The sequence below is a fragment of the Rutilus rutilus genome (assembly GCF_951802725.1).
Source record: "Rutilus rutilus genome assembly, chromosome: 1".
Lineage (NCBI taxonomy): Eukaryota > Metazoa > Chordata > Actinopteri > Cypriniformes > Leuciscidae > Rutilus > Rutilus rutilus.
The window spans coordinates 27839416-27857528 of record NC_140209.1 but is presented as its reverse complement, the minus strand read 5'-3'; the positions used below and the strand labels follow the sequence as shown (position 1 = coordinate 27857528).

The following is an 18113-nucleotide window of genomic DNA, read 5'->3' as shown; positions in this document are numbered from 1 at the left end:
AGAAGAGATCCGATAAGAACTGAACTTGCCTCCAACGTCGTTTTGTGTATAAATCACTCTTCTCGAAAAGCCCAGGTGGAAGTGCAGGTTTGCCTTTCAACAGGAGGATGTGATTAGGGGTCAAGGGTTCCAGATCGTTAGAATCATTTGACACTTTGGTGATGGGACGGTCATTTAATATGGCTTCCACCTCACATAGAAGAGTTTGTAACCCTTCATCATCCACACTTTGCTGATGAAGGACTGAGTTCAGCACCTGTCTGACCATGCGAATGATTCGTTCCCATGTTCCACCATGATGTGATGCAGTAGGAGTGTTGAAGCTCCATTTCACTCCTGACTGAAGTAATGCCTTTTGAATTTTTTGGTGATTAAGAGCAGACAGAGCCTCTCTCAGCTCACGTTCTGTTCCAACGAAATTAGTTCCGTTGTCTGATCTAATGTGCGATACCTGGCCTCTTCTAGATATAAATCTGCGCAGTGCATTGATGCAAGAACTGGTATCTAATGAATATGCTATTTCCAAATGCACTGCCCTGCTGGCCATGCAGGTGAAGATAACACCATAGCGTTTTATAAAGCTGCGGCCTCTCTTCACTTCAAAAGGCCCGAAGTAGTCGACACCCACACTTGTGAATGGTGGGAGGTCAGGTTGGAGTCTGTCTTTCGGCAAATCTGCCATCATTTGTTCACCCAGCTTTCCTCTAAAACGTCTACAAATGACGCAGGATGAAATAATCTTTCTAGCAGCAGCATTTGCGCTGATGATCCAATACCGCTGACGAAGTCTAGAAAGCAGATTATTTCTTCCACAATGTCCTAACTGCTCATGAATGTGGCGAAGAATGAGAGTGGAGATATGTTGGTCTTTAGCCAAAATGACTGGATCTTTTATGCACTCAGGCATTGCTGCTTTACTGAGCCTTCCACCCACTCTCAAGAGCCCCTTTTCTAACACTGGATCAAGTTTGTAAATATGGCTGCTTTTCTTCACTCCAGATGTCCCCCCTTTCAAAACAGTGATTTCTTCTTTGAACTTATCTAGTTGACAGTATTGAATGATGGCACTTTCAGCAATTTCAAGATCTTCAGGGCACATGGTTTGACCAGCCAGTGTAGTTCTGAATCTTTGCATCTCCTTTTCCACTTTGTTCTTTTGTTGAACTTTATCAAGTCCACTGCTGGACACAGAAGCTTGTATTTCTCTTCTCTTCTGACTCAACAGCAACAACATCTTTCTCACCTGTAGAAAGCAAGCAACTGAGATCTTTAGCCTTTTCCATGAAGAGAAATAAGTCATCAACTGATTTGTTGCATTCTGTGTACAGTATCTGTGTTGACAGTGTTTGTTACATTTAGGACATCTTCAATGACTACAGCATTTACTGTAGCCTCTCCTTTGACCTCTGGGTCATCACTGCTGATAGAGACAGAATCCACAATGTTAACAGGCCATTCCTGGGCCATGGATCCATCTGCTGCTCGTGAGCAGGTAATCAATTTTCACCCCGCGTGAAGCCTCATCAGCAGGATTCTGCTTTGTATCGACGTACCTCCACTGTGAGACAGCAGTGGTTTCTCTTATTGTGGAGATCCTATTGGCCACAAAGGTGTGAAAACGCCTTTTTTCATTCCTGATGTATTTTAACACAGTTGTGCTGTCACTCCAAAAGGTTGAATTCTCCAACTCTAGCTGCAATTCTGTTTTCAACATCCTATCAATTCGAACTGCAAGTACGGCAGCAGTTAGTTCCATCCTTGGGATTGTCACTTTCTTTAATGGAGCAACTCTCGCTTTTCCAAGAATAAAGGCAAGATGAATTTTCTTCTTGTCATTCTGCATTCTCAGATACGATACTGTGCCATAACCATCCTCGCTGGCATCTGAGAAGTGATGTAATTGGGCACTTGTAAGCTGTCCAAAATCTTTGGGCTTGATGCATCTTGGTACGCTAAATGTGTTGAGCTTTCTTAGATCTTCTAGCCACCCCACCCACTGTAGTTGGTAATTTGGGGAAATGTGATCATCCCAACCACAGTTCAACCTACAGAGATTTTGCAGCAACAACTTGGCAGGTAAGGCAAAGGGTGCTAAAAATCCAATAGGATCGTACACTGAGCTTATTACAGACAATATACCTCGTCTTGTCAATGGTCTTTCCTGAACTGCCATTTTGAACCTGAAGGTGTCAGTTTCTGCACACCATTGCAGTCCAAGTGTTTGAGATTCAATTGTTTCACTTCCTTAGCTCTTTTTTCCACATCAATAGATTCCAACACTGACCTGCTGTTGCTAATCCATTTCACCAGCCGAAACCCCCCCAATTGGCATACAGTTGTTAGGTCTCTCACCAGGGCTATGGCCTCTGCTTCTGAAGGCAAGGACTTCAAACAGTCATCCACATAGAAATTATGCTTGATTGTGTCCGTCACGTGTACTGAAACTTTGCCCTGTTGTCCTCAGCAGTTTTTCTTAGGGCAAAACTGGCACAGCTGGGTGATGATATTGCACCGAATAGATGAGCAATCATTCTATATTCAGTAAGATGTTGTGTTAATTCACCAGCTGGCCACCACAGGAAGCGTAGAAAATCAACATCCTGTTTTGTCACTTTAACTTGATGATACATTGCCTGGATATCAGCCATCACTGCTACAACTTCTTGACGAAACCTTAACAGAACTCCAAGCAATGAATTCGTCAAATCAGGTCCCTGAAGTAGGTGACTGTTAAGCGACATCCCCTTAAAGCTTGCACCACAGTCAAATACTACCCTCAAGGTTCCCTTTTTCGCATGGTACACGCCATGATGCGGGATGTACCAGACTTTTCCTTCTTTTCCTTTCCTTTGATTTTCTGGGACCTTTTCTGCATATCCTTTGTTTATGACATCACTGAGAAAGTGAGTGTATTCTTCTTTAAAGGTAGCATTTTTCTTGAATCTCCTTTTCAAACAGAGGGCCCTTTGTTCAACAACATGACGGTTGTTAGGCAGGATAACATTTTCCTCCCTGAAAGGTAATCTCATGCAGTAATGACCATTGCTGAGTTCAACTGAACTGTTCAGAATTTCTATAAACTTGAGATCTTCTCTGGACATTTCTGGCTTTTCCTCAGTGGATTTCTCATTAAAGTCGTGGTTATATTGCTTCACCAACAGTTCCTCTATGTTAGCAATAGATATTCGGTTGACTGTAATGGTAGGATAGCTGCTTCCAATAGCATTGCCTCCTCTTAGTGGTCCATTGATAACCCATCCCAATAGGGTTCTGACAGCATAGGGTCCTCCATCCTTGCTGTTTACCACTTGCCATGGTTCCATTACTCTTGAAACGTTGGTTCCAATCAATAGCTCCACATCAGAATTGATGACAGGAATTTCCACTGAGTGCAAATGTGGCCAGGCACTTAACTCTTCTTGTCGTGGAATGTTATCACGAGTCACAGGCATCTCATATTGTGTAAATACATCAGGCAATTCAAAGAAAGTGTTACTATTGAGTGCAGATACTTCCAGTCCTGAGATAACATGACTGTCAACAAACTTTTCTTGGCTCATGGTTCTCAACAGGATCTTGGTGTTTCTTCCTCTCACCTTTAGTTCCCTCATGAGTCGCTCAGAGCAGAAAGTGGCTGTGCTACCGGAATCTAAAAATGCATACGTTTTTAGCATCTTACTACCTTTCACAGCCTTGATTTGTACGGGCATAATTGGCAAAACACAGTCTTGTGCACCGGCCCCTATATGGCCACAAGTCTTAGGAGAAACTACATGACTTGTTTCTTGGTGTGTGTCCTCTGATTTGGTTTCCTTTTCCTTTGAATGGATATGGAGGCAGGTAGGATGTTTCAGGTTACACAACTTGCAAGTTAGACGTCTATGACAGTCTTTGCCCATGTGTCCAACAGTCAAACACCCAAAACAAACACCTTTCACCTTTAGAAAGTCGATTTTCTCTCTGTGCAGCTTCTTCTCCATTCTGGGGCACCACTCCAATCTGTGGCCCTCCTCACACAGCAGACACGTCACCTTTGTTGACTTATCAATAACATTTTTCTCTTGTTGCACTTGATGTGTGTTTCCAGTATTAACAGCTTCCACAGAAGTAGCAAAACTGCTTCCCCTTCCCTTGAAGCGAACCTGTGAGACTTTATGTCCAACGTTATATTTTAATGGTAAGATGGATGTGTCCTGAATGTTTCCAAAGAGTGGATCAGAGGCAATAGATACTTGCCTCTCAAGAAAACTGACAATGTCACTGAAACCCGCTTGACGACAGTGCCTTTCCTGCAACTCATAAGCAGTGTTTCTCCACCTTTCCCTCAACTTATATGGTAGCTTCAAGACTATAGCACGCATATTGGATGGCATATTCATTTCTATCATGTAGCTAATGTCCTCCATTGCGTTACAACAAACCCGTAGAAACAAAACAAAGGCTTGCAAGCCCTTGACATCTTCTGCTTTCACTGGTGACCATCCCAGAGCTTTCTCCATGTAAGCTGTGGAAATTCTTTGTTCATTTCCAAAGCATTTCTGAAGAAGTGTCTTGGCCTTTTGATACCCCCTTTCAGGTGGCATGTGTTGACAGCTCTTGACCAACTCCTTAGGTTGTCCTTTGGTATACTGCTCTAAAAAGTACAAACAATCTTGATTGCTAGCAGCCTTTCCTTCTACTCCATTTTCAAATGCTCTAATGAATGTGCTGTATTCGAGAGGGTCTCCATCAAAGGTTGGTATATCCCTTGGGGGTAATGATAGTGAAGACTGCTGCTGTACTAGCAAAGCAGTTATGTCATTTTGCCTTTGCATAATAGTGAGAATATTTCCTTGTTCCACGTTGGTTTGCACTAAACCATCACGCTGCATGGACTCCTGCGTGGAAAGCATGGCCGTTTCCTGTGTGTGATATGTGGTGTGATTGGTTTGCTGGGATTGTTGAGGCATGCTTGGTTTGTGAAGCGGAACATGAACTTTTGTTCCACCTTGTTGAAAAATAGTTTCTTTAGGTCGTGCCCCCGTTGACACTGTGGCTTTGCTGCCTCCTTTTGGTAGATGATTGAACTGATGGCTTGAATCCTTGAGACATGTCTCCATTGACACTGTGGCTTTGCTGCCTCCTTTTGGTGGATGATTGAAATGATAGCTTGAACTTTGTGGAACAAATTCCATAGCAGAGGATCTCAGAGAGGATTTGTACTTTGACCTTTTCAGATATGAATTCATTCCATCAGAATGTGCACTGGAGCTTTGCACATCAGAACCTCTGTACTTAAGCACCTTAACCTTTGCTGTGTGAGCAGCAATTTGACTTTGCAGTTCAAGCACCTCCTTCTTTTGTCTAATTTGTTCCTCCTGTACCTCCAGTTCATGCTTTTCTTTTAGGGTAGCTGCCCTAGCAAGAAGAGCTGCCCTTTCAGCCTCTGCTTTTAGGTATGCAGAGGAGGTTGATGACTTTAAAGACCTGTGGCTGGAGCAAGAAGCTGATGTACACTTTCTACCACCAACATTTGAAACACTGTCATTTGGACCGATTTCATGAGTGATCACAGTCATGTGTGGCGCAGCACTGTCAACTTCATCATCATCATCAAAATCACCATCATCATCAACATCCTTGCATTGCTCCTTAATGTCAAGCAACCACTCTTTAATTCTTTTAATTATTTCTGTATTACTGTTCATTTCGATTTCAAACCATTTATTTTGTTTTGACATTTCCTCTTTTGGTAGCAAAGGTTTCAATGATTCATGCAGTTCTGTTGTTTCCACACTCAACTTTAAAAAAGTATCATATAGAATCTACATTTTCTTTTGAAAGCATCAGTTGCTCAACTTCCTTTCTTAGTTTATAAAGTTTCTTTATCCTAAGGTTCCTTTCCTTTTGAAGTGATAATATTTTTTCTTCCAAAGCTTTAATCGTGAGTTTAACTGGTCTTTTACCAAGTTCATTCACCGTTTCACTTTGATTGACAGGTGCATTCAAATCCACGTTACTCATTATGCCAATGATTAGACAAGCTGCCGAAGTCTTTATTTTAAAATTGAAACAGGATTTACCTATATCCTGATTGTGAGAAGTCCTATCTCTTCCACACAGCTTATAACAATTCCAAAACAATCCTACCGTTATTCTCCAGCGTTGCTTTAGCCCACCTTCATTTCTCAGTGTCCAATTTCTCCTGTCGGCGTTCACTCATTGAAATCAGCTGGAGCGCTGTGCTTCTGCCCTCCAACATCCGCACGATCCGTCCATTGAAGCGTAGTTTTTCAACTTAATGTAGTGGCGATCGTACCAAAAAAAAAAAACACTTGAGGGAATTTGAAGTCGTCTCCAACGCGTACGGTGCAAGAAATCAGGTCTGCCATGGAACTCGTTTTTTCACTTTATTTTATGCAGAGTAAAATGACTTACAAACACTGCTGCTTGCATTGCTGATGTAACTCGAGCTCGTAAATTTGCAACATTAAACATGATGTTAGTAGCTGGACATGACAAAATCCATCACACACATGCACGCATGCACGGTTGAAAAACTGTGTGGCTTCCAGATCCTAATTCCCTGACGCTATTCACCTGTAACTTCCTCATATAGCCTGTGATGCCCTGCCTATGCCCCCTGGTGTGCAGGTGGAAGAACGTCACCCTCATGCAACTTAACCACCAACAAAAAACATATAACACATTAAAATTGGCTACAACAAGTACTCATCTTAAATGTATTTAAATACAAATTACATTAGTTTTTTTTTTTTTGCCCAAAGGCTTTAAAATACAAAATAGCATTTTATATTTCAAATACGTATTTTAAATACATGTATCTGAAATACTGCCCATCCCTGCAAATGTTCATTTTCTTTTTGTGTACGACAGTGTTGACTTTTCCCAGTCACTTTCTGCTTACTCCCTGAATCTGTATTTACGCAGACAAAACTGACATTCCTGTACAATATAGAAAGCAGTTAGAGTCAACAAAATAATAGAAAAAAAAACAAACATGAAATTTGTATATAACAAATATTTCCATGGTGAAAAAACATCTAAACATTTTGACCACTGTGGCTTACATGATGAAAAAAAAAACACACTATTTATTTTGGTGGCATTGGCCAATTTATTGACACAATAACAAGGTTTTGAAGCAGGAATTAAATGTTTTGCAGACATGCCTTGGAGTTCTGGTGTTCCGTGAAAACAGATGTGACAATTGAGCTTACAGTTAAAAGGAGTTTCAAATGAGTGTTAAGAAAAATGTGCCAAAGCGATTGAGAAAAAAGACAGACAGACAAGACAGATAGACAGACAGACAGACAGACACAGATAGATAGATAGATAGATAGATAGATAGATAGATAGATAGATAGATAGATAGATAGATAGATAGATAGATAGATAGATAGATAGATAGATAGATAGATAGATAGATAGATAAAAATCCCCCTCATAATACTTCACATTAGAAACCAACTGCATTTTCATTTTCAGGGTTCACTGTGGCATATTCTCAAGACACACGTGTTCCTGCTGGATCTTCAGTGGTTTTGCCCTGTTATAGTGTTAAACCTTTATCAGTGAAGGGTCTGAAGGTGGAGTGGAGAAGAAAAGACACTAAGGCTCTGGTTCATCTGTATGAAGATGGTGAGAGTCGAGCAGAGGCCCAGCATTATAAGGATAGAGCTCATTTCTTTACTGATGACATTCAACATGGAAACTTCTCCCTCCGTCTGGACAATCTGACAGCTGAAGATAAAGGAGAATACACATGTACAGTTTACAGCAAAAAGAGATCTGTGTTATCAACTCAGATTACTGTGGAGGGTAAGTGAATAGATGAATAAAAGTTGAAATTGGTCTTGACAGACTTTGCCGTAAAGCAAGTTCAGTCATAAAATTAGTTAATGCAAATAAGCCTGTCAAACACGCAGTGGCCAAAAAAAAGTGTTTCTGCACTTAAGCACAATTTAAACTGATGAAGTTCATCATATTAACATGTTCCACAAAATTTTCACAAATGCAAAAATTACTGAATATTTATATTTTGGTTTTCAATCTATTGTCTTAACATTTCAAACCACAATAACTTTTTTTTTCTTCTTTTTTGCTTAAAGGGGTCATGAATCAAGAAATCTGTTTTTCCTTGATATTTTGATAAGAGGTCATTATAGCACAAAAACGTACTCGGTTACTAACGTAACCTCTGTTCTCTCTAGAGAGGGAACGAGTATTGCGTAAGCTAGCTTACGCTGCGGGAAAGTCTCCTTTCTCGAGATACTGAAGCCAAAAATTATCCTAATTTTTTTAAAACTTGTCAACGCAGTGCGGCAGCCTGCAGACCTAGGGCAAGCGAATCGCGTGCCCATTGGCTGCTCTGCGGCAACTGCAGCAGCCTATGGCTGAGCCTTGCGCGTGACGTCACGTCCAATGAGCGCGCTTGGCGCGCTTAGTGCGTCACAGCCCGTCATTAGGGGTGTGGCTTAGCGTATATAAGCAAGGAACAGAGGCTGCTTCGCTGGTTTCTGTCGCATGAAGCGAAATGAGCTCGTGGCGAGAGCACGGCGGGTTACGCAATACTCGTTCCCTCTCTAGAGAGAACAGAGGTTACGTTAGTAACCGAGTACGTTCTCTTACGAGAGGTTCTCTCGTATTGCGTAAGCTAGCTTACGCTGCGGGAACACCTTTGTCAACGCCGTGCGCGCGCCCAGCATCCTGAATGAATCCCATGGGGAGCCCAGGGAACGCGAAGCGGAGCTGGGCGGCCAAGATACCACAGTACACAAGCACATAATATGGGGCAGGGAGCGGCACAGCCGGTCCAACTAACACTTCCATATAGTGTAGCTCAACCAGTAGAGCTAAATCAGCAGCGTAGCCCGCGCACAGACAGTGGGCTGGCTTACGCGAGACTTAGACTGATAGCACTTTGGCCTGCAAAGCGGGAACTTCCAGGTTGTAAAACCTAACAAATGTGGAGGGGGGAGGCCCAGCCTGCCGCTGCACAAATGTCATGAATGGGAATCCCACTGGACCACGCCCACGATGAGGCCATGCCTCTGGTGGAGTGTGCCCGAATGCCCAAAGGGCACTGCAGGTTTTTAGATGCGTAAGCAGCTGCGATAGCATCGACTATCCATCTGGACAGGGTGTGTTTCGAGGCGGCGAGACCCTTGGTGCGCCCACCAAACGAAACAAAAAGCTGCTCTGAACGCCTGAAGGCGGCGGAGCGCAAAATATAGCTTCTCAGCGCCCTAACTGGGCAGAGGAGGTGACTATCTGCCTCGCAGCCAGTATTCGGCAGGGCTGAAAGGGAAATGACCTGCGCTCTGAAGGGAGTGCCCAAAATTTTTGGGACGTACCCATGCCTCGGTCTGAGAATAACTTTAGAGTCATTGGGTCCGAACTCGAGGCACGCAGCGTTAGTGGATAACGCGTGAAGGTCTCCCACACGTTTTACTGAAGACAGTGCTATCAGAAAAACGGTTTTGAGCGTGAGGTATTTCATATCCACAGTTTCTAAGGGTTCAAAGGGATGTGCTTTCAGTGCGTCTAAGACCAGTGAAAGATCCCACATAGGAACCGAAGGGGGTCGCGGGGGGTTCATCCTCCTCGCTCCTCTAAGGAAGCGGATGACAAACTCGTTCCTTCCTAATGCGCGGCCCGGCTCTGAAACAGAGAGCGCTGAAATGGCCGCGACATAGACTTTGAGCGTGGAGGGGGACCTGCCCGCGTCCAGTAGCTCTTGAAGGAAGCACAATACTTGCGAGACCCCACATGTCTGTGGATTGAGCCCTCTGGTAGTGCACCATTTGTTAAACACAGACCATTTAGACGTGTAGAGCCGCCTCGTGGAGGGGGCTCTAGATTGTATGATCGTGTTCATCACCCCTTCTGGTAGATCAGCATGTAATTGTTGAGGCTCCACGCATGCAGAGATCAGTCCTCTGGGTGGGGATGCCAAATCGAGCCGCGGGCTTGAGAGAGAAGGTCTCTCCGCACCGGAATCGGCCAAGGGGCTGAGTCTGCCAATTGTATGAGTTCCGGGAACCAAGCTTGGTTCTCCCAGAACGGGGCTATGAGGAGCACTGTGTGGCGCGCTTTCCTGACTCTCTCGATGACCTGAGGCAGCAGAGAGACTGGTGGAAACGCATATAGCGGGCCGCTGGGCCAAGGCTGGGCCAGCGCGTCCTCGCTCTTCGAAAAGAACGCTGGGCAGTGTGCGTTGTCTTTTGACGCAAAGAGGTCGACTTTCGCTCTGCCAAAGCGGCGCCACAGCGACTGGACTGTTTGGGGGTGTAGAGACCACTCCCCAGGGGGAACGTTGTCCCTGGACAGTCTGTCGGGGCCCTCGTTCAGATGGCCAGGCACATGCGATGCTCTCAGAGAGCGCAGAGAGTGCTGAGCCCATACGAGGAGGCGTTCCGTCAGGGCGCAGAGTTGCTTTGATCTGACACCGCCCTGGCGGTTCACATAGGCCACTACTGAAGTGTTGTCCGTGCGGACTAGAACATGGTGACCATGGAGGAAAGGGAGGAAGTGCATGAGCGCTTTCTCGACCGCGAGCATCTCTAGACAGTTTATGTGTAGGAGATTCTCCTGGTCTGACCAGTGGCCAAAGACCGGTCTGCCTTCGAAGAGCGCTCCCCAACCTAGGTTGGACGCGTCTGTTGAGACAACTTTCCGGTGTGAAACCACTCCCATATTCACTCCCGTGTGATACCATTCGGCTGCTAGCCAGGGCTGCAGGGCTGAGACACAGACCTGAGTCACTCTGATTCGCGAGCCGCCGGTCGCCCAGGCTCGATGGGATACGCGCGTTCTCAGCCAGCGTTGAAGCGGGCGCATGCGCAGTAAACCCAGCTGAAGCACTGCTGCAGCTGAGGCCATATGCCCCAGAATGCGCTGAAATGCCTTCAGGGGAACCCGGTTGCCTTCTTTGAAGGATGCAGCGAGGCGCTGGATGCGGTGCGCGCGCTGCTCCGACAATCTGGCCGTCATCGCCACCGAGTCCAGTTCTATTCCGAGAAAGGAAATCGACTGCCGGGGATGAGAGCGAGCTCTTGGTCCAGTTGACCGCTAGACCCAGACCCTCCAGGTGGTCGAGTAGTGCTGTTCTGTGAGACACAAGTTCTGTCTCTGACTGCGCTAGAACGAGCCAATCGTCCAAGTAGTTCAGAATTCGCATTCCCTGACTCCTCAGGGGAGCGAGAGCCGTGTCCATGCATTTCGTAAATGTACGGGGTGCTAAAGACAGGCCGAACGGCAGGACTGTGTATTGATAAGCTCGACCGTCGAAGGCGAATCTCAAAAATGGCCTGTGACGGGGAGTTATCTGGATCTGGAAATACGCGTCTTTCAGATCGAGAGAGATAAACCAGTCTCCTGGGCGAATTTGCGCGAGGATCTGTCTGGTTGTAATCATCCTGAACGGCCGTCTCATGAGAGCCTTGTTCAGATGTCTCAGATCTAAAATAGGTCTTAATGCTCCGTCCTTCTTGGGAACGAGGAAGTAACGGCTGTAAAAGCCTGACTCGCTCAGGGAAGGATGCACCTGTTCTATGGCCCCTTTTCGCAGCAGCTTTGTTATTTCTGCTTGAAGCAGATGTGCTGTTTCCAAACTCACTTTCGTTTCCGTCTGCGCTAGAAAGCACGGAGGGCGACGAGCAAATTGGAGTGAATAACCGTGTCTTATGGTGTTGAGCACCCATTCTGACGCGCCCTGAATAGCCTCCCATGCTTTTGCATGCATAGCTAGGGGTCGAATGGTCTCTGGGTTCAGATCGCCGCGTTGCGCGGGATGGGGAACCTGTATCAGAGAAGATGGGGCGGCGCACGCGCCGCCGATGCTCGGACACGAGGGCAGAAGAACAGGGCTGGCCGACTGTGCAGAATTTAGTAGCTCGATCTCGGACGATGGAGCGTGAACTGCTGTCAAATAACCCAGGCGCGAGAGCGGCGTGGGGATTATGGTGTCTGAAAGTGGGCGCGCGTGCTCGTGAGCTGGCGCGGGATTTGCACTTATGACACGGCCAGTGTTTGGGGGCTTTATGAGGTTTGCAACCTGTCTGGCAGAGCGGGCAGTGGGCAGGTGTGAGCACAGGGCTGTGGGCACATTTCCTACACTTGATGCTCGAGCGGAAAGTTTCCGCTTTAAGAGATAGCGCTCTGGACGCGTTGCCATGGGAACCTGGTCTGTGTGAGGCAGTGAGCACACGGGAGTGGGCACTTTTTCTACACTTAATACCCCTGCGGCTTGAGCCGTAGCAATTTGAGGTAACTGAGTGACAGAGCGAGCAGCGAGTAGTTGTGAACACGGGAGTGTGGGCACATTTACTACATTTAGTACTCGAGCGGTGTGAGGCCGCTTTATGAGAGAGCGCTCTGGGCGCGTTACCATGGGGATTGTACTTGTGTGAAGCAGTGAGCACATGGGTGTGGGCACATTTTCTACACTTAAAGCACTTATACTCTTTTTGAGATTTATCTGGGTCGCCGTGAAAACGGCGTTTGTGTGCAGGCGAGCGAGTGTTAATACTGGCTCGTTGGCTGCGGTGTGTGCTGCTGCAGTAGCCTGAACATAGGGGACTGACAGAGCTGTGCGTTTCGATGGCGGTCCGGCCGTAGCGGGACTCAACCATCTTTTCCTCCTTGCGGATGCTAGGAGGACTTTGCGGGCTCGGGCTTCAACGCGATCTTGGGCCTCGGGCCCCGTGGGGGCGGCGGTCTGTGACGGCTGGTCGAGCGCGACCTGGGGCGATTGCCCTGGCGTCGCTGCGAAGCGCTGGGGGGCCTGGAAGAGCGCTGGTTAGAGCTGCGCACAGGAGGCTGAGTTTGAGGGCGGCCTGTGGCTGAGCTCGAACGGCGGGGCAGGAAGAGGTCCATCGCCTGCGACGCCTTTTGTACCTCAGAGAACCGATCCACAATTCCGCTGACCGCAGGGCCAAAGAGGCCGGTGGGCGAGAGTGGTGCGTTCAGAAACACAGCGCGCTCTGACTCACTCATGTCCGCGAGCGTCAACCAAAGGTGTCTGTCGATGACGGTGAGCGCGGCCATGGATCTGCCGATGGCTTGAGCAGCGGTCTTGGTAGCGCGCAGCGCGAGATCCGTAGCGCTGCGCAGATCGGTTAAGGCAGACTGATCCGAGCCCTTCTCGTCCAGTTCACGGAGGAGGTCGGCTTGAAGGATCTGGAGAATAGCCATTGAGTGCAGGGCGGAAGCAGCCTGGCCGGAGGCGGCGAAAGCGCGGCCGGCGAGAGCTGAGGTGGTCCTGCAGGCTTTAGACGGCAGGGCAGACTTTGAGCGCCATCTAGCAGACGGCGGGCAAAGGTGCGTTGCCACAGCATCCTCAACGGCGGGGATGCCGTTATAGCCGTTCTCGGCGGCTCTGTCCACCTGGGAGAGAGCCGAGGAGACTGGCGAGCGGAGTCTGGTGTAGAACGGAGCGTTCCAGGACTTAGAGAGCTCGGCGTGGAGCTCAGGCAGGAAGGGTGCTGACCTAGAGGCAGGCGCAGGGCGGCGGCTAGGCAGAAAAAACCCATCAAGGCGATTGGGCTCCGGCTCCTTAGGTGGGGACCAATCCAGTCCCATTCTCTCGACCGCTAAAGTGAGGAGGCGGAGAAGCTCTGCGTCAACACTAGCGCGGGTTCGAGAAGACTCAAGAGTCGAGGGGGCGGAGCGGTGAGAGCCCGACCACTCCTCGCTGTCAGACGCGAGCAGAGAGCAGCTGTCAGCGGCATCATCTGCATCATCCCCCAGGGCGACGGCAGTGCGGGCAGTGGCCGGCCGCTGCGCGTCGGTGAAGGGTGGGGGGGAAGGAGAGAGCGAGGCTCGTGGGAGAGGTTCCGGCGAGCACTCAGCTGTAGCGTCCAGTTCCGGCGGCCTTTGAGAGCGACGTTTCTTCTTACGTGGCCCGGAAGAAGCGGCCGGAGAAGGTGGAGTTTCTTCAAATTTAGCGAGTCGAGCCCGTAGGGTCGACATCGGTAACTCCTCACACTGTTCGCAGCCGCCCTCGGAGAGAGCGCGAACAGCGTGGTCAAAGCCCAGGCAGAGAGCGCACAGCACGTGGCGGTCTCCGTCGCTGAGCGCGGCTCTGCACGAGCCACAGGATGTGCGAGGCATTTGAAACAACGCCTCGCGCTCTTTTAGATGCAAGTGTGTCGCGGCGGACACACAAACACACAACACAGAGCAGAAAAGGATATATATGCCGGATGGCGCAGCAGGCAGGGAAGGCTGAAGGCGGCGAGCGGCCGGCGTCCTCAGGCTGAGATCCTCGGCGTGCTGGTCGCTGGATTCGACGGCGGCTTCCTCGGAGATCAGCGATGCGAAGAGCTTCGCTGAAGAGACAGAAATCAGCGAAGCAGCCTCTGTTCCTTGCTTATATACGCTAAGCCACACCCCTAATGACGGGCTGTGACGGACTAAGCGCGCCAAGCGCGCTCATTGGACGTGACGTCACGCGCAAGGCTCAGCCATAGGCTGCTGCAGTTGCCGCAGAGCAGCCAATGGGCACGCGATTCGCTTGCCCTAGGTCTGCAGGCCGCCGCACTGCGTTGACAAGTTTTAAAAAAATTAGGATAATTTTTGGCTTCAGTATGTCGAGAAAGGAGACTTTCCCGCAGCGTAAGCTAGCTTACGCAATACGAGAGAACCTCTCGTAAGAGAACTGTAAGTTTCAGAACTCAAAACTTTCTTGTTAGTCCAAAAACTACTTTTATACAAATCAAGCTCTGAAAACGACTCGTTTCTGATGTTGTCACATTATGATGTAATAGTTTGACGAAAGACCAGAATCAGATCAACGCCGCCTTCTACATCATTGTGTCTTTGGCCCACTGACACATTAGTGAGATGAGAAAGACAAAAAAAAAAACTGTGCTAGAAATAACTACCTTTCAAAGGATCCTACTGTTAGGAAAGAGGTTATTTATTTTCAACTGTGTGATTGTCTCAGTACAACTGGGTTACAAACTGTGTTAAAAACAACTCAATTTGAGTCCATAACCTGCCCATAAACAAACAGTGAACAGCTCTAGGATATATTTAACATCCAAAGTATTTAGATTTATCCTTACGAATAAATTAGTTTATTTTATGCAAGGCATTTCCATCACGTGAAAAGACTGATGCGACACTTGTTTAGGTGACTGACATTGCGTACATGTATGTTGTATGTTAAAATGAAATGATATACAGCACAGTAACAATTTTATAGATAAAATAAAATGTAAACAAGCCTGTATATTACAAAAGAAATGCACAACTTCGACGGCACTGAGAACTGCTTTCTCCTGAAGAGGATGCAGTAAAACTACAGAACATGCTTACATGAACGCTAAATAAAGTGATCGGTTGATGTGTGCATTTATATGTCACAGCTTCAAATCTTATTTAATCTTTTGAAATGCCCATTCCCGCACCCGAAACAAAGCGTCTGCAGATGAGAGTCTGAAGCAAGCACTGGTGGGACAGCGTTGTCCTGCAGCTTCACAGACGATGAGTGGAAAGACAATTTTAGATTGACACAAAAGTCATTTATTATATTCAACAACAACATCAGCTCGTTCTGTGCGTCATTGTGCCATTTCTACGTTATTGCACAAGCGCACAACTTTCCAGTTTCGGTTTTCCATCCAATCAGGTGTTTACACGTCATATCGTACAGATTAGAAAAGGTTTAAACCACCCCTCACAAACCCATTGAAATTACAGTTGTTTTGGGCGTTTTAATTCTCATTGTTTACATGGAGCATTCTCATTCAGAGTGAACATTTATACTGACTGTAATCGGATACAATGCTTCATGTGAACGCATCTAATGATTTCTGATTTCTCATTATGATCACAACTTGCTTAAAGAGCTCATTGTTTCTGCCTAAAATTAATACATGTTATCTAACTGCATGATTTATATTATCTTAAACTGTACATTGTTGAAATATGGACATCACTTGGACAGTCATGATAACAGATTACTCTAAATTATAATGTAGACACAATCATTTCCTGTAAAGCGGCTTTGAAACAACGATATGCATTGTGAAAGCGCTATATAAACAAATGTGAAATAAAATAACATAAATCAAGGTATTGACTAAATGGTTATTGTAACATTGTTTCTCTTAGCAGCATGAAAATAGTCTGTTATTTAAATTGTGATTAAACAGAAAGCGATCAAAGAATGCTCCCTTATAATGGCTGGATCTGTCAATCAAACAGCACGAGTTTATCAGTGAATGAGTTCTGGACTCTCGCCAAAACTCCTGTTAAAATCAGTGAGGCTGTCTACACTACACAATGAGTCTCTTATTTACATCAGGTGTGAGTTATGATGAAAGTTTTCGTGAGAGTGCAGAAATCGAGTTGCAATGACGAGATCACTGTATTCATGTCTGTCGTCTGCTAATGCTCATCGCTGCAATCTCTCATGAGACGAGAGTAGATTTAAATATAGTGCTATAATCAGCACTTTTCATGATTAGTAAATCTCATCAGCTGTAATAGTAAAAACGTGCTGAAAGTTTTTGAGAGTTTCACAGGTAAAACTTCACAGCAAAAGTCTCACACAGAAACGCCTCTTCAAACTGAGTTCAAATCAGAGGCTAAAATCAGCAAATGCCCTTTCATTTCTAAATTATGACAATTTTTCATGTAAAAATCATACCAACATTGTAAAATAATTTTTTTAAATGCAGTTCATGACCCCTTTAAAGTTTACTTGTACTTTTTTTTATATCTACTGTATTAACATTCGGATATTTTTAAATGTGTCTTAAGTGTCCAGATCTCTTTGTGTCTGCGGTGTTTTAACTGGTGTAACTGTTCAATTTATAAGAACAACAAAAATGAATTAACAGTGGATGCTACTAAAATTATCCCTGATAATAATAATGAACAACAAATCATTTAATACAATTGTGATAATTAAATAATGATTACTGAACATTTAACCTGTTACATTTTAAAGCTTTAGTTAACTTTGACTGAAATGTTGTTATTGTTTTTCTTTCTCCCTAGGTGGTTCTTCCTTTTTAATCGGTAAGTGAACAGATAAAACAGAAAAGACTGAGTCTAATCAATACATGATTTTCATTGGTTGATTATTTACAGTATTAAATTTGCATTATCACATAAATAGTCAATGTAAATCCAGTCATAAATATGATTGTAAAATATTGTAATCTGCTCATACATTAGCTGGTGTAATTCTCCAGTCTCACCGTAATGAATCTCCTCCATATGGATTCTGAACATGTTTTCCTGGATGGGATAGTACATGTTTATTCACCTCTAATATGGGCTTGCCTGCATTAGAGATAGAGTTGGGTATCGTTTGAATTTGAACAACAAAACACAAATATGGACATCACTTGGACAGTCATGATAACAGATTACTCTAAATTATAATGTAGACACAAGCATTTCCTGTAAAGTGGCTTTGAATCGACGATATGCATTGTGAATAGCGCTATATGTGGGCTTGCCTGCATTAGAGATAGAGTTGGGTTCGTTTGAATTTTAGCCATTATGATTCCGATTCTGCTTATCGATTCTCATTATTATTGATTCCTAGTTTTGATTCCAATAAGGTAAAAAAAAACGTATTCACATATATTAGAAGTGTTTTTGCAAACCCTCTCGTTGCTGCTGAGCTGAATACCATGAAGAAAAATCAACAGGCTAAATAACACTTACACAATGAACTTTTGCCTGAGGAAAGAGGTCAAATGTATTCAAAACTCAATCACTTAAGATTTGTGAACGACTTGAACGTTAAACTTGGCCCTTCTCTGTAAAGAGAAACGGATGATCCTGTAACCACAATCATATTGTTACTGTTACTAAAGTCTTTGCGTGTTCATATCCTGAAAAGACGGCGAGTGAAACGAAAGAGGCTGTGGGTGAAGCCGTGGTTTCTGCGATGAGGAAGACTTACTTGAATTTATGCAGAACTGCAGTCAGAAGATTTACATATTTCAAGATTTTGCTCAGGTGGTCCCTAATCAGTTTCAGCATCTACATATAATAATGATAATGATAATAATTTACTAAGCACGCCCAGAACCTCGCAGTCTTTGCAAGGGACTTGTCTCATCGTCATGGCAATGGGTTGTGTC

The 18113-nt window shown here is 45.6% G+C and overlaps 1 protein-coding gene across 1 annotated transcript in view; it reads left to right on the top strand.

Annotated features, from left to right (window-relative positions):
* The window catches only part of LOC311277645 (uncharacterized protein), a 111030-nt gene that overhangs the window by 25822 nt on the left and 67095 nt on the right, over positions 1-18113 (top strand). The window contains exons 5-6 of the mRNA XM_084388014.1: positions 7489-7821; positions 17014-17034. Of these exons, the coding sequence (XP_084244140.1) occupies positions 7489-7821; positions 17014-17034 (354 nt within the window). The remainder of the gene's footprint in view (positions 1-7488; positions 7822-17013; positions 17035-18113) is intronic.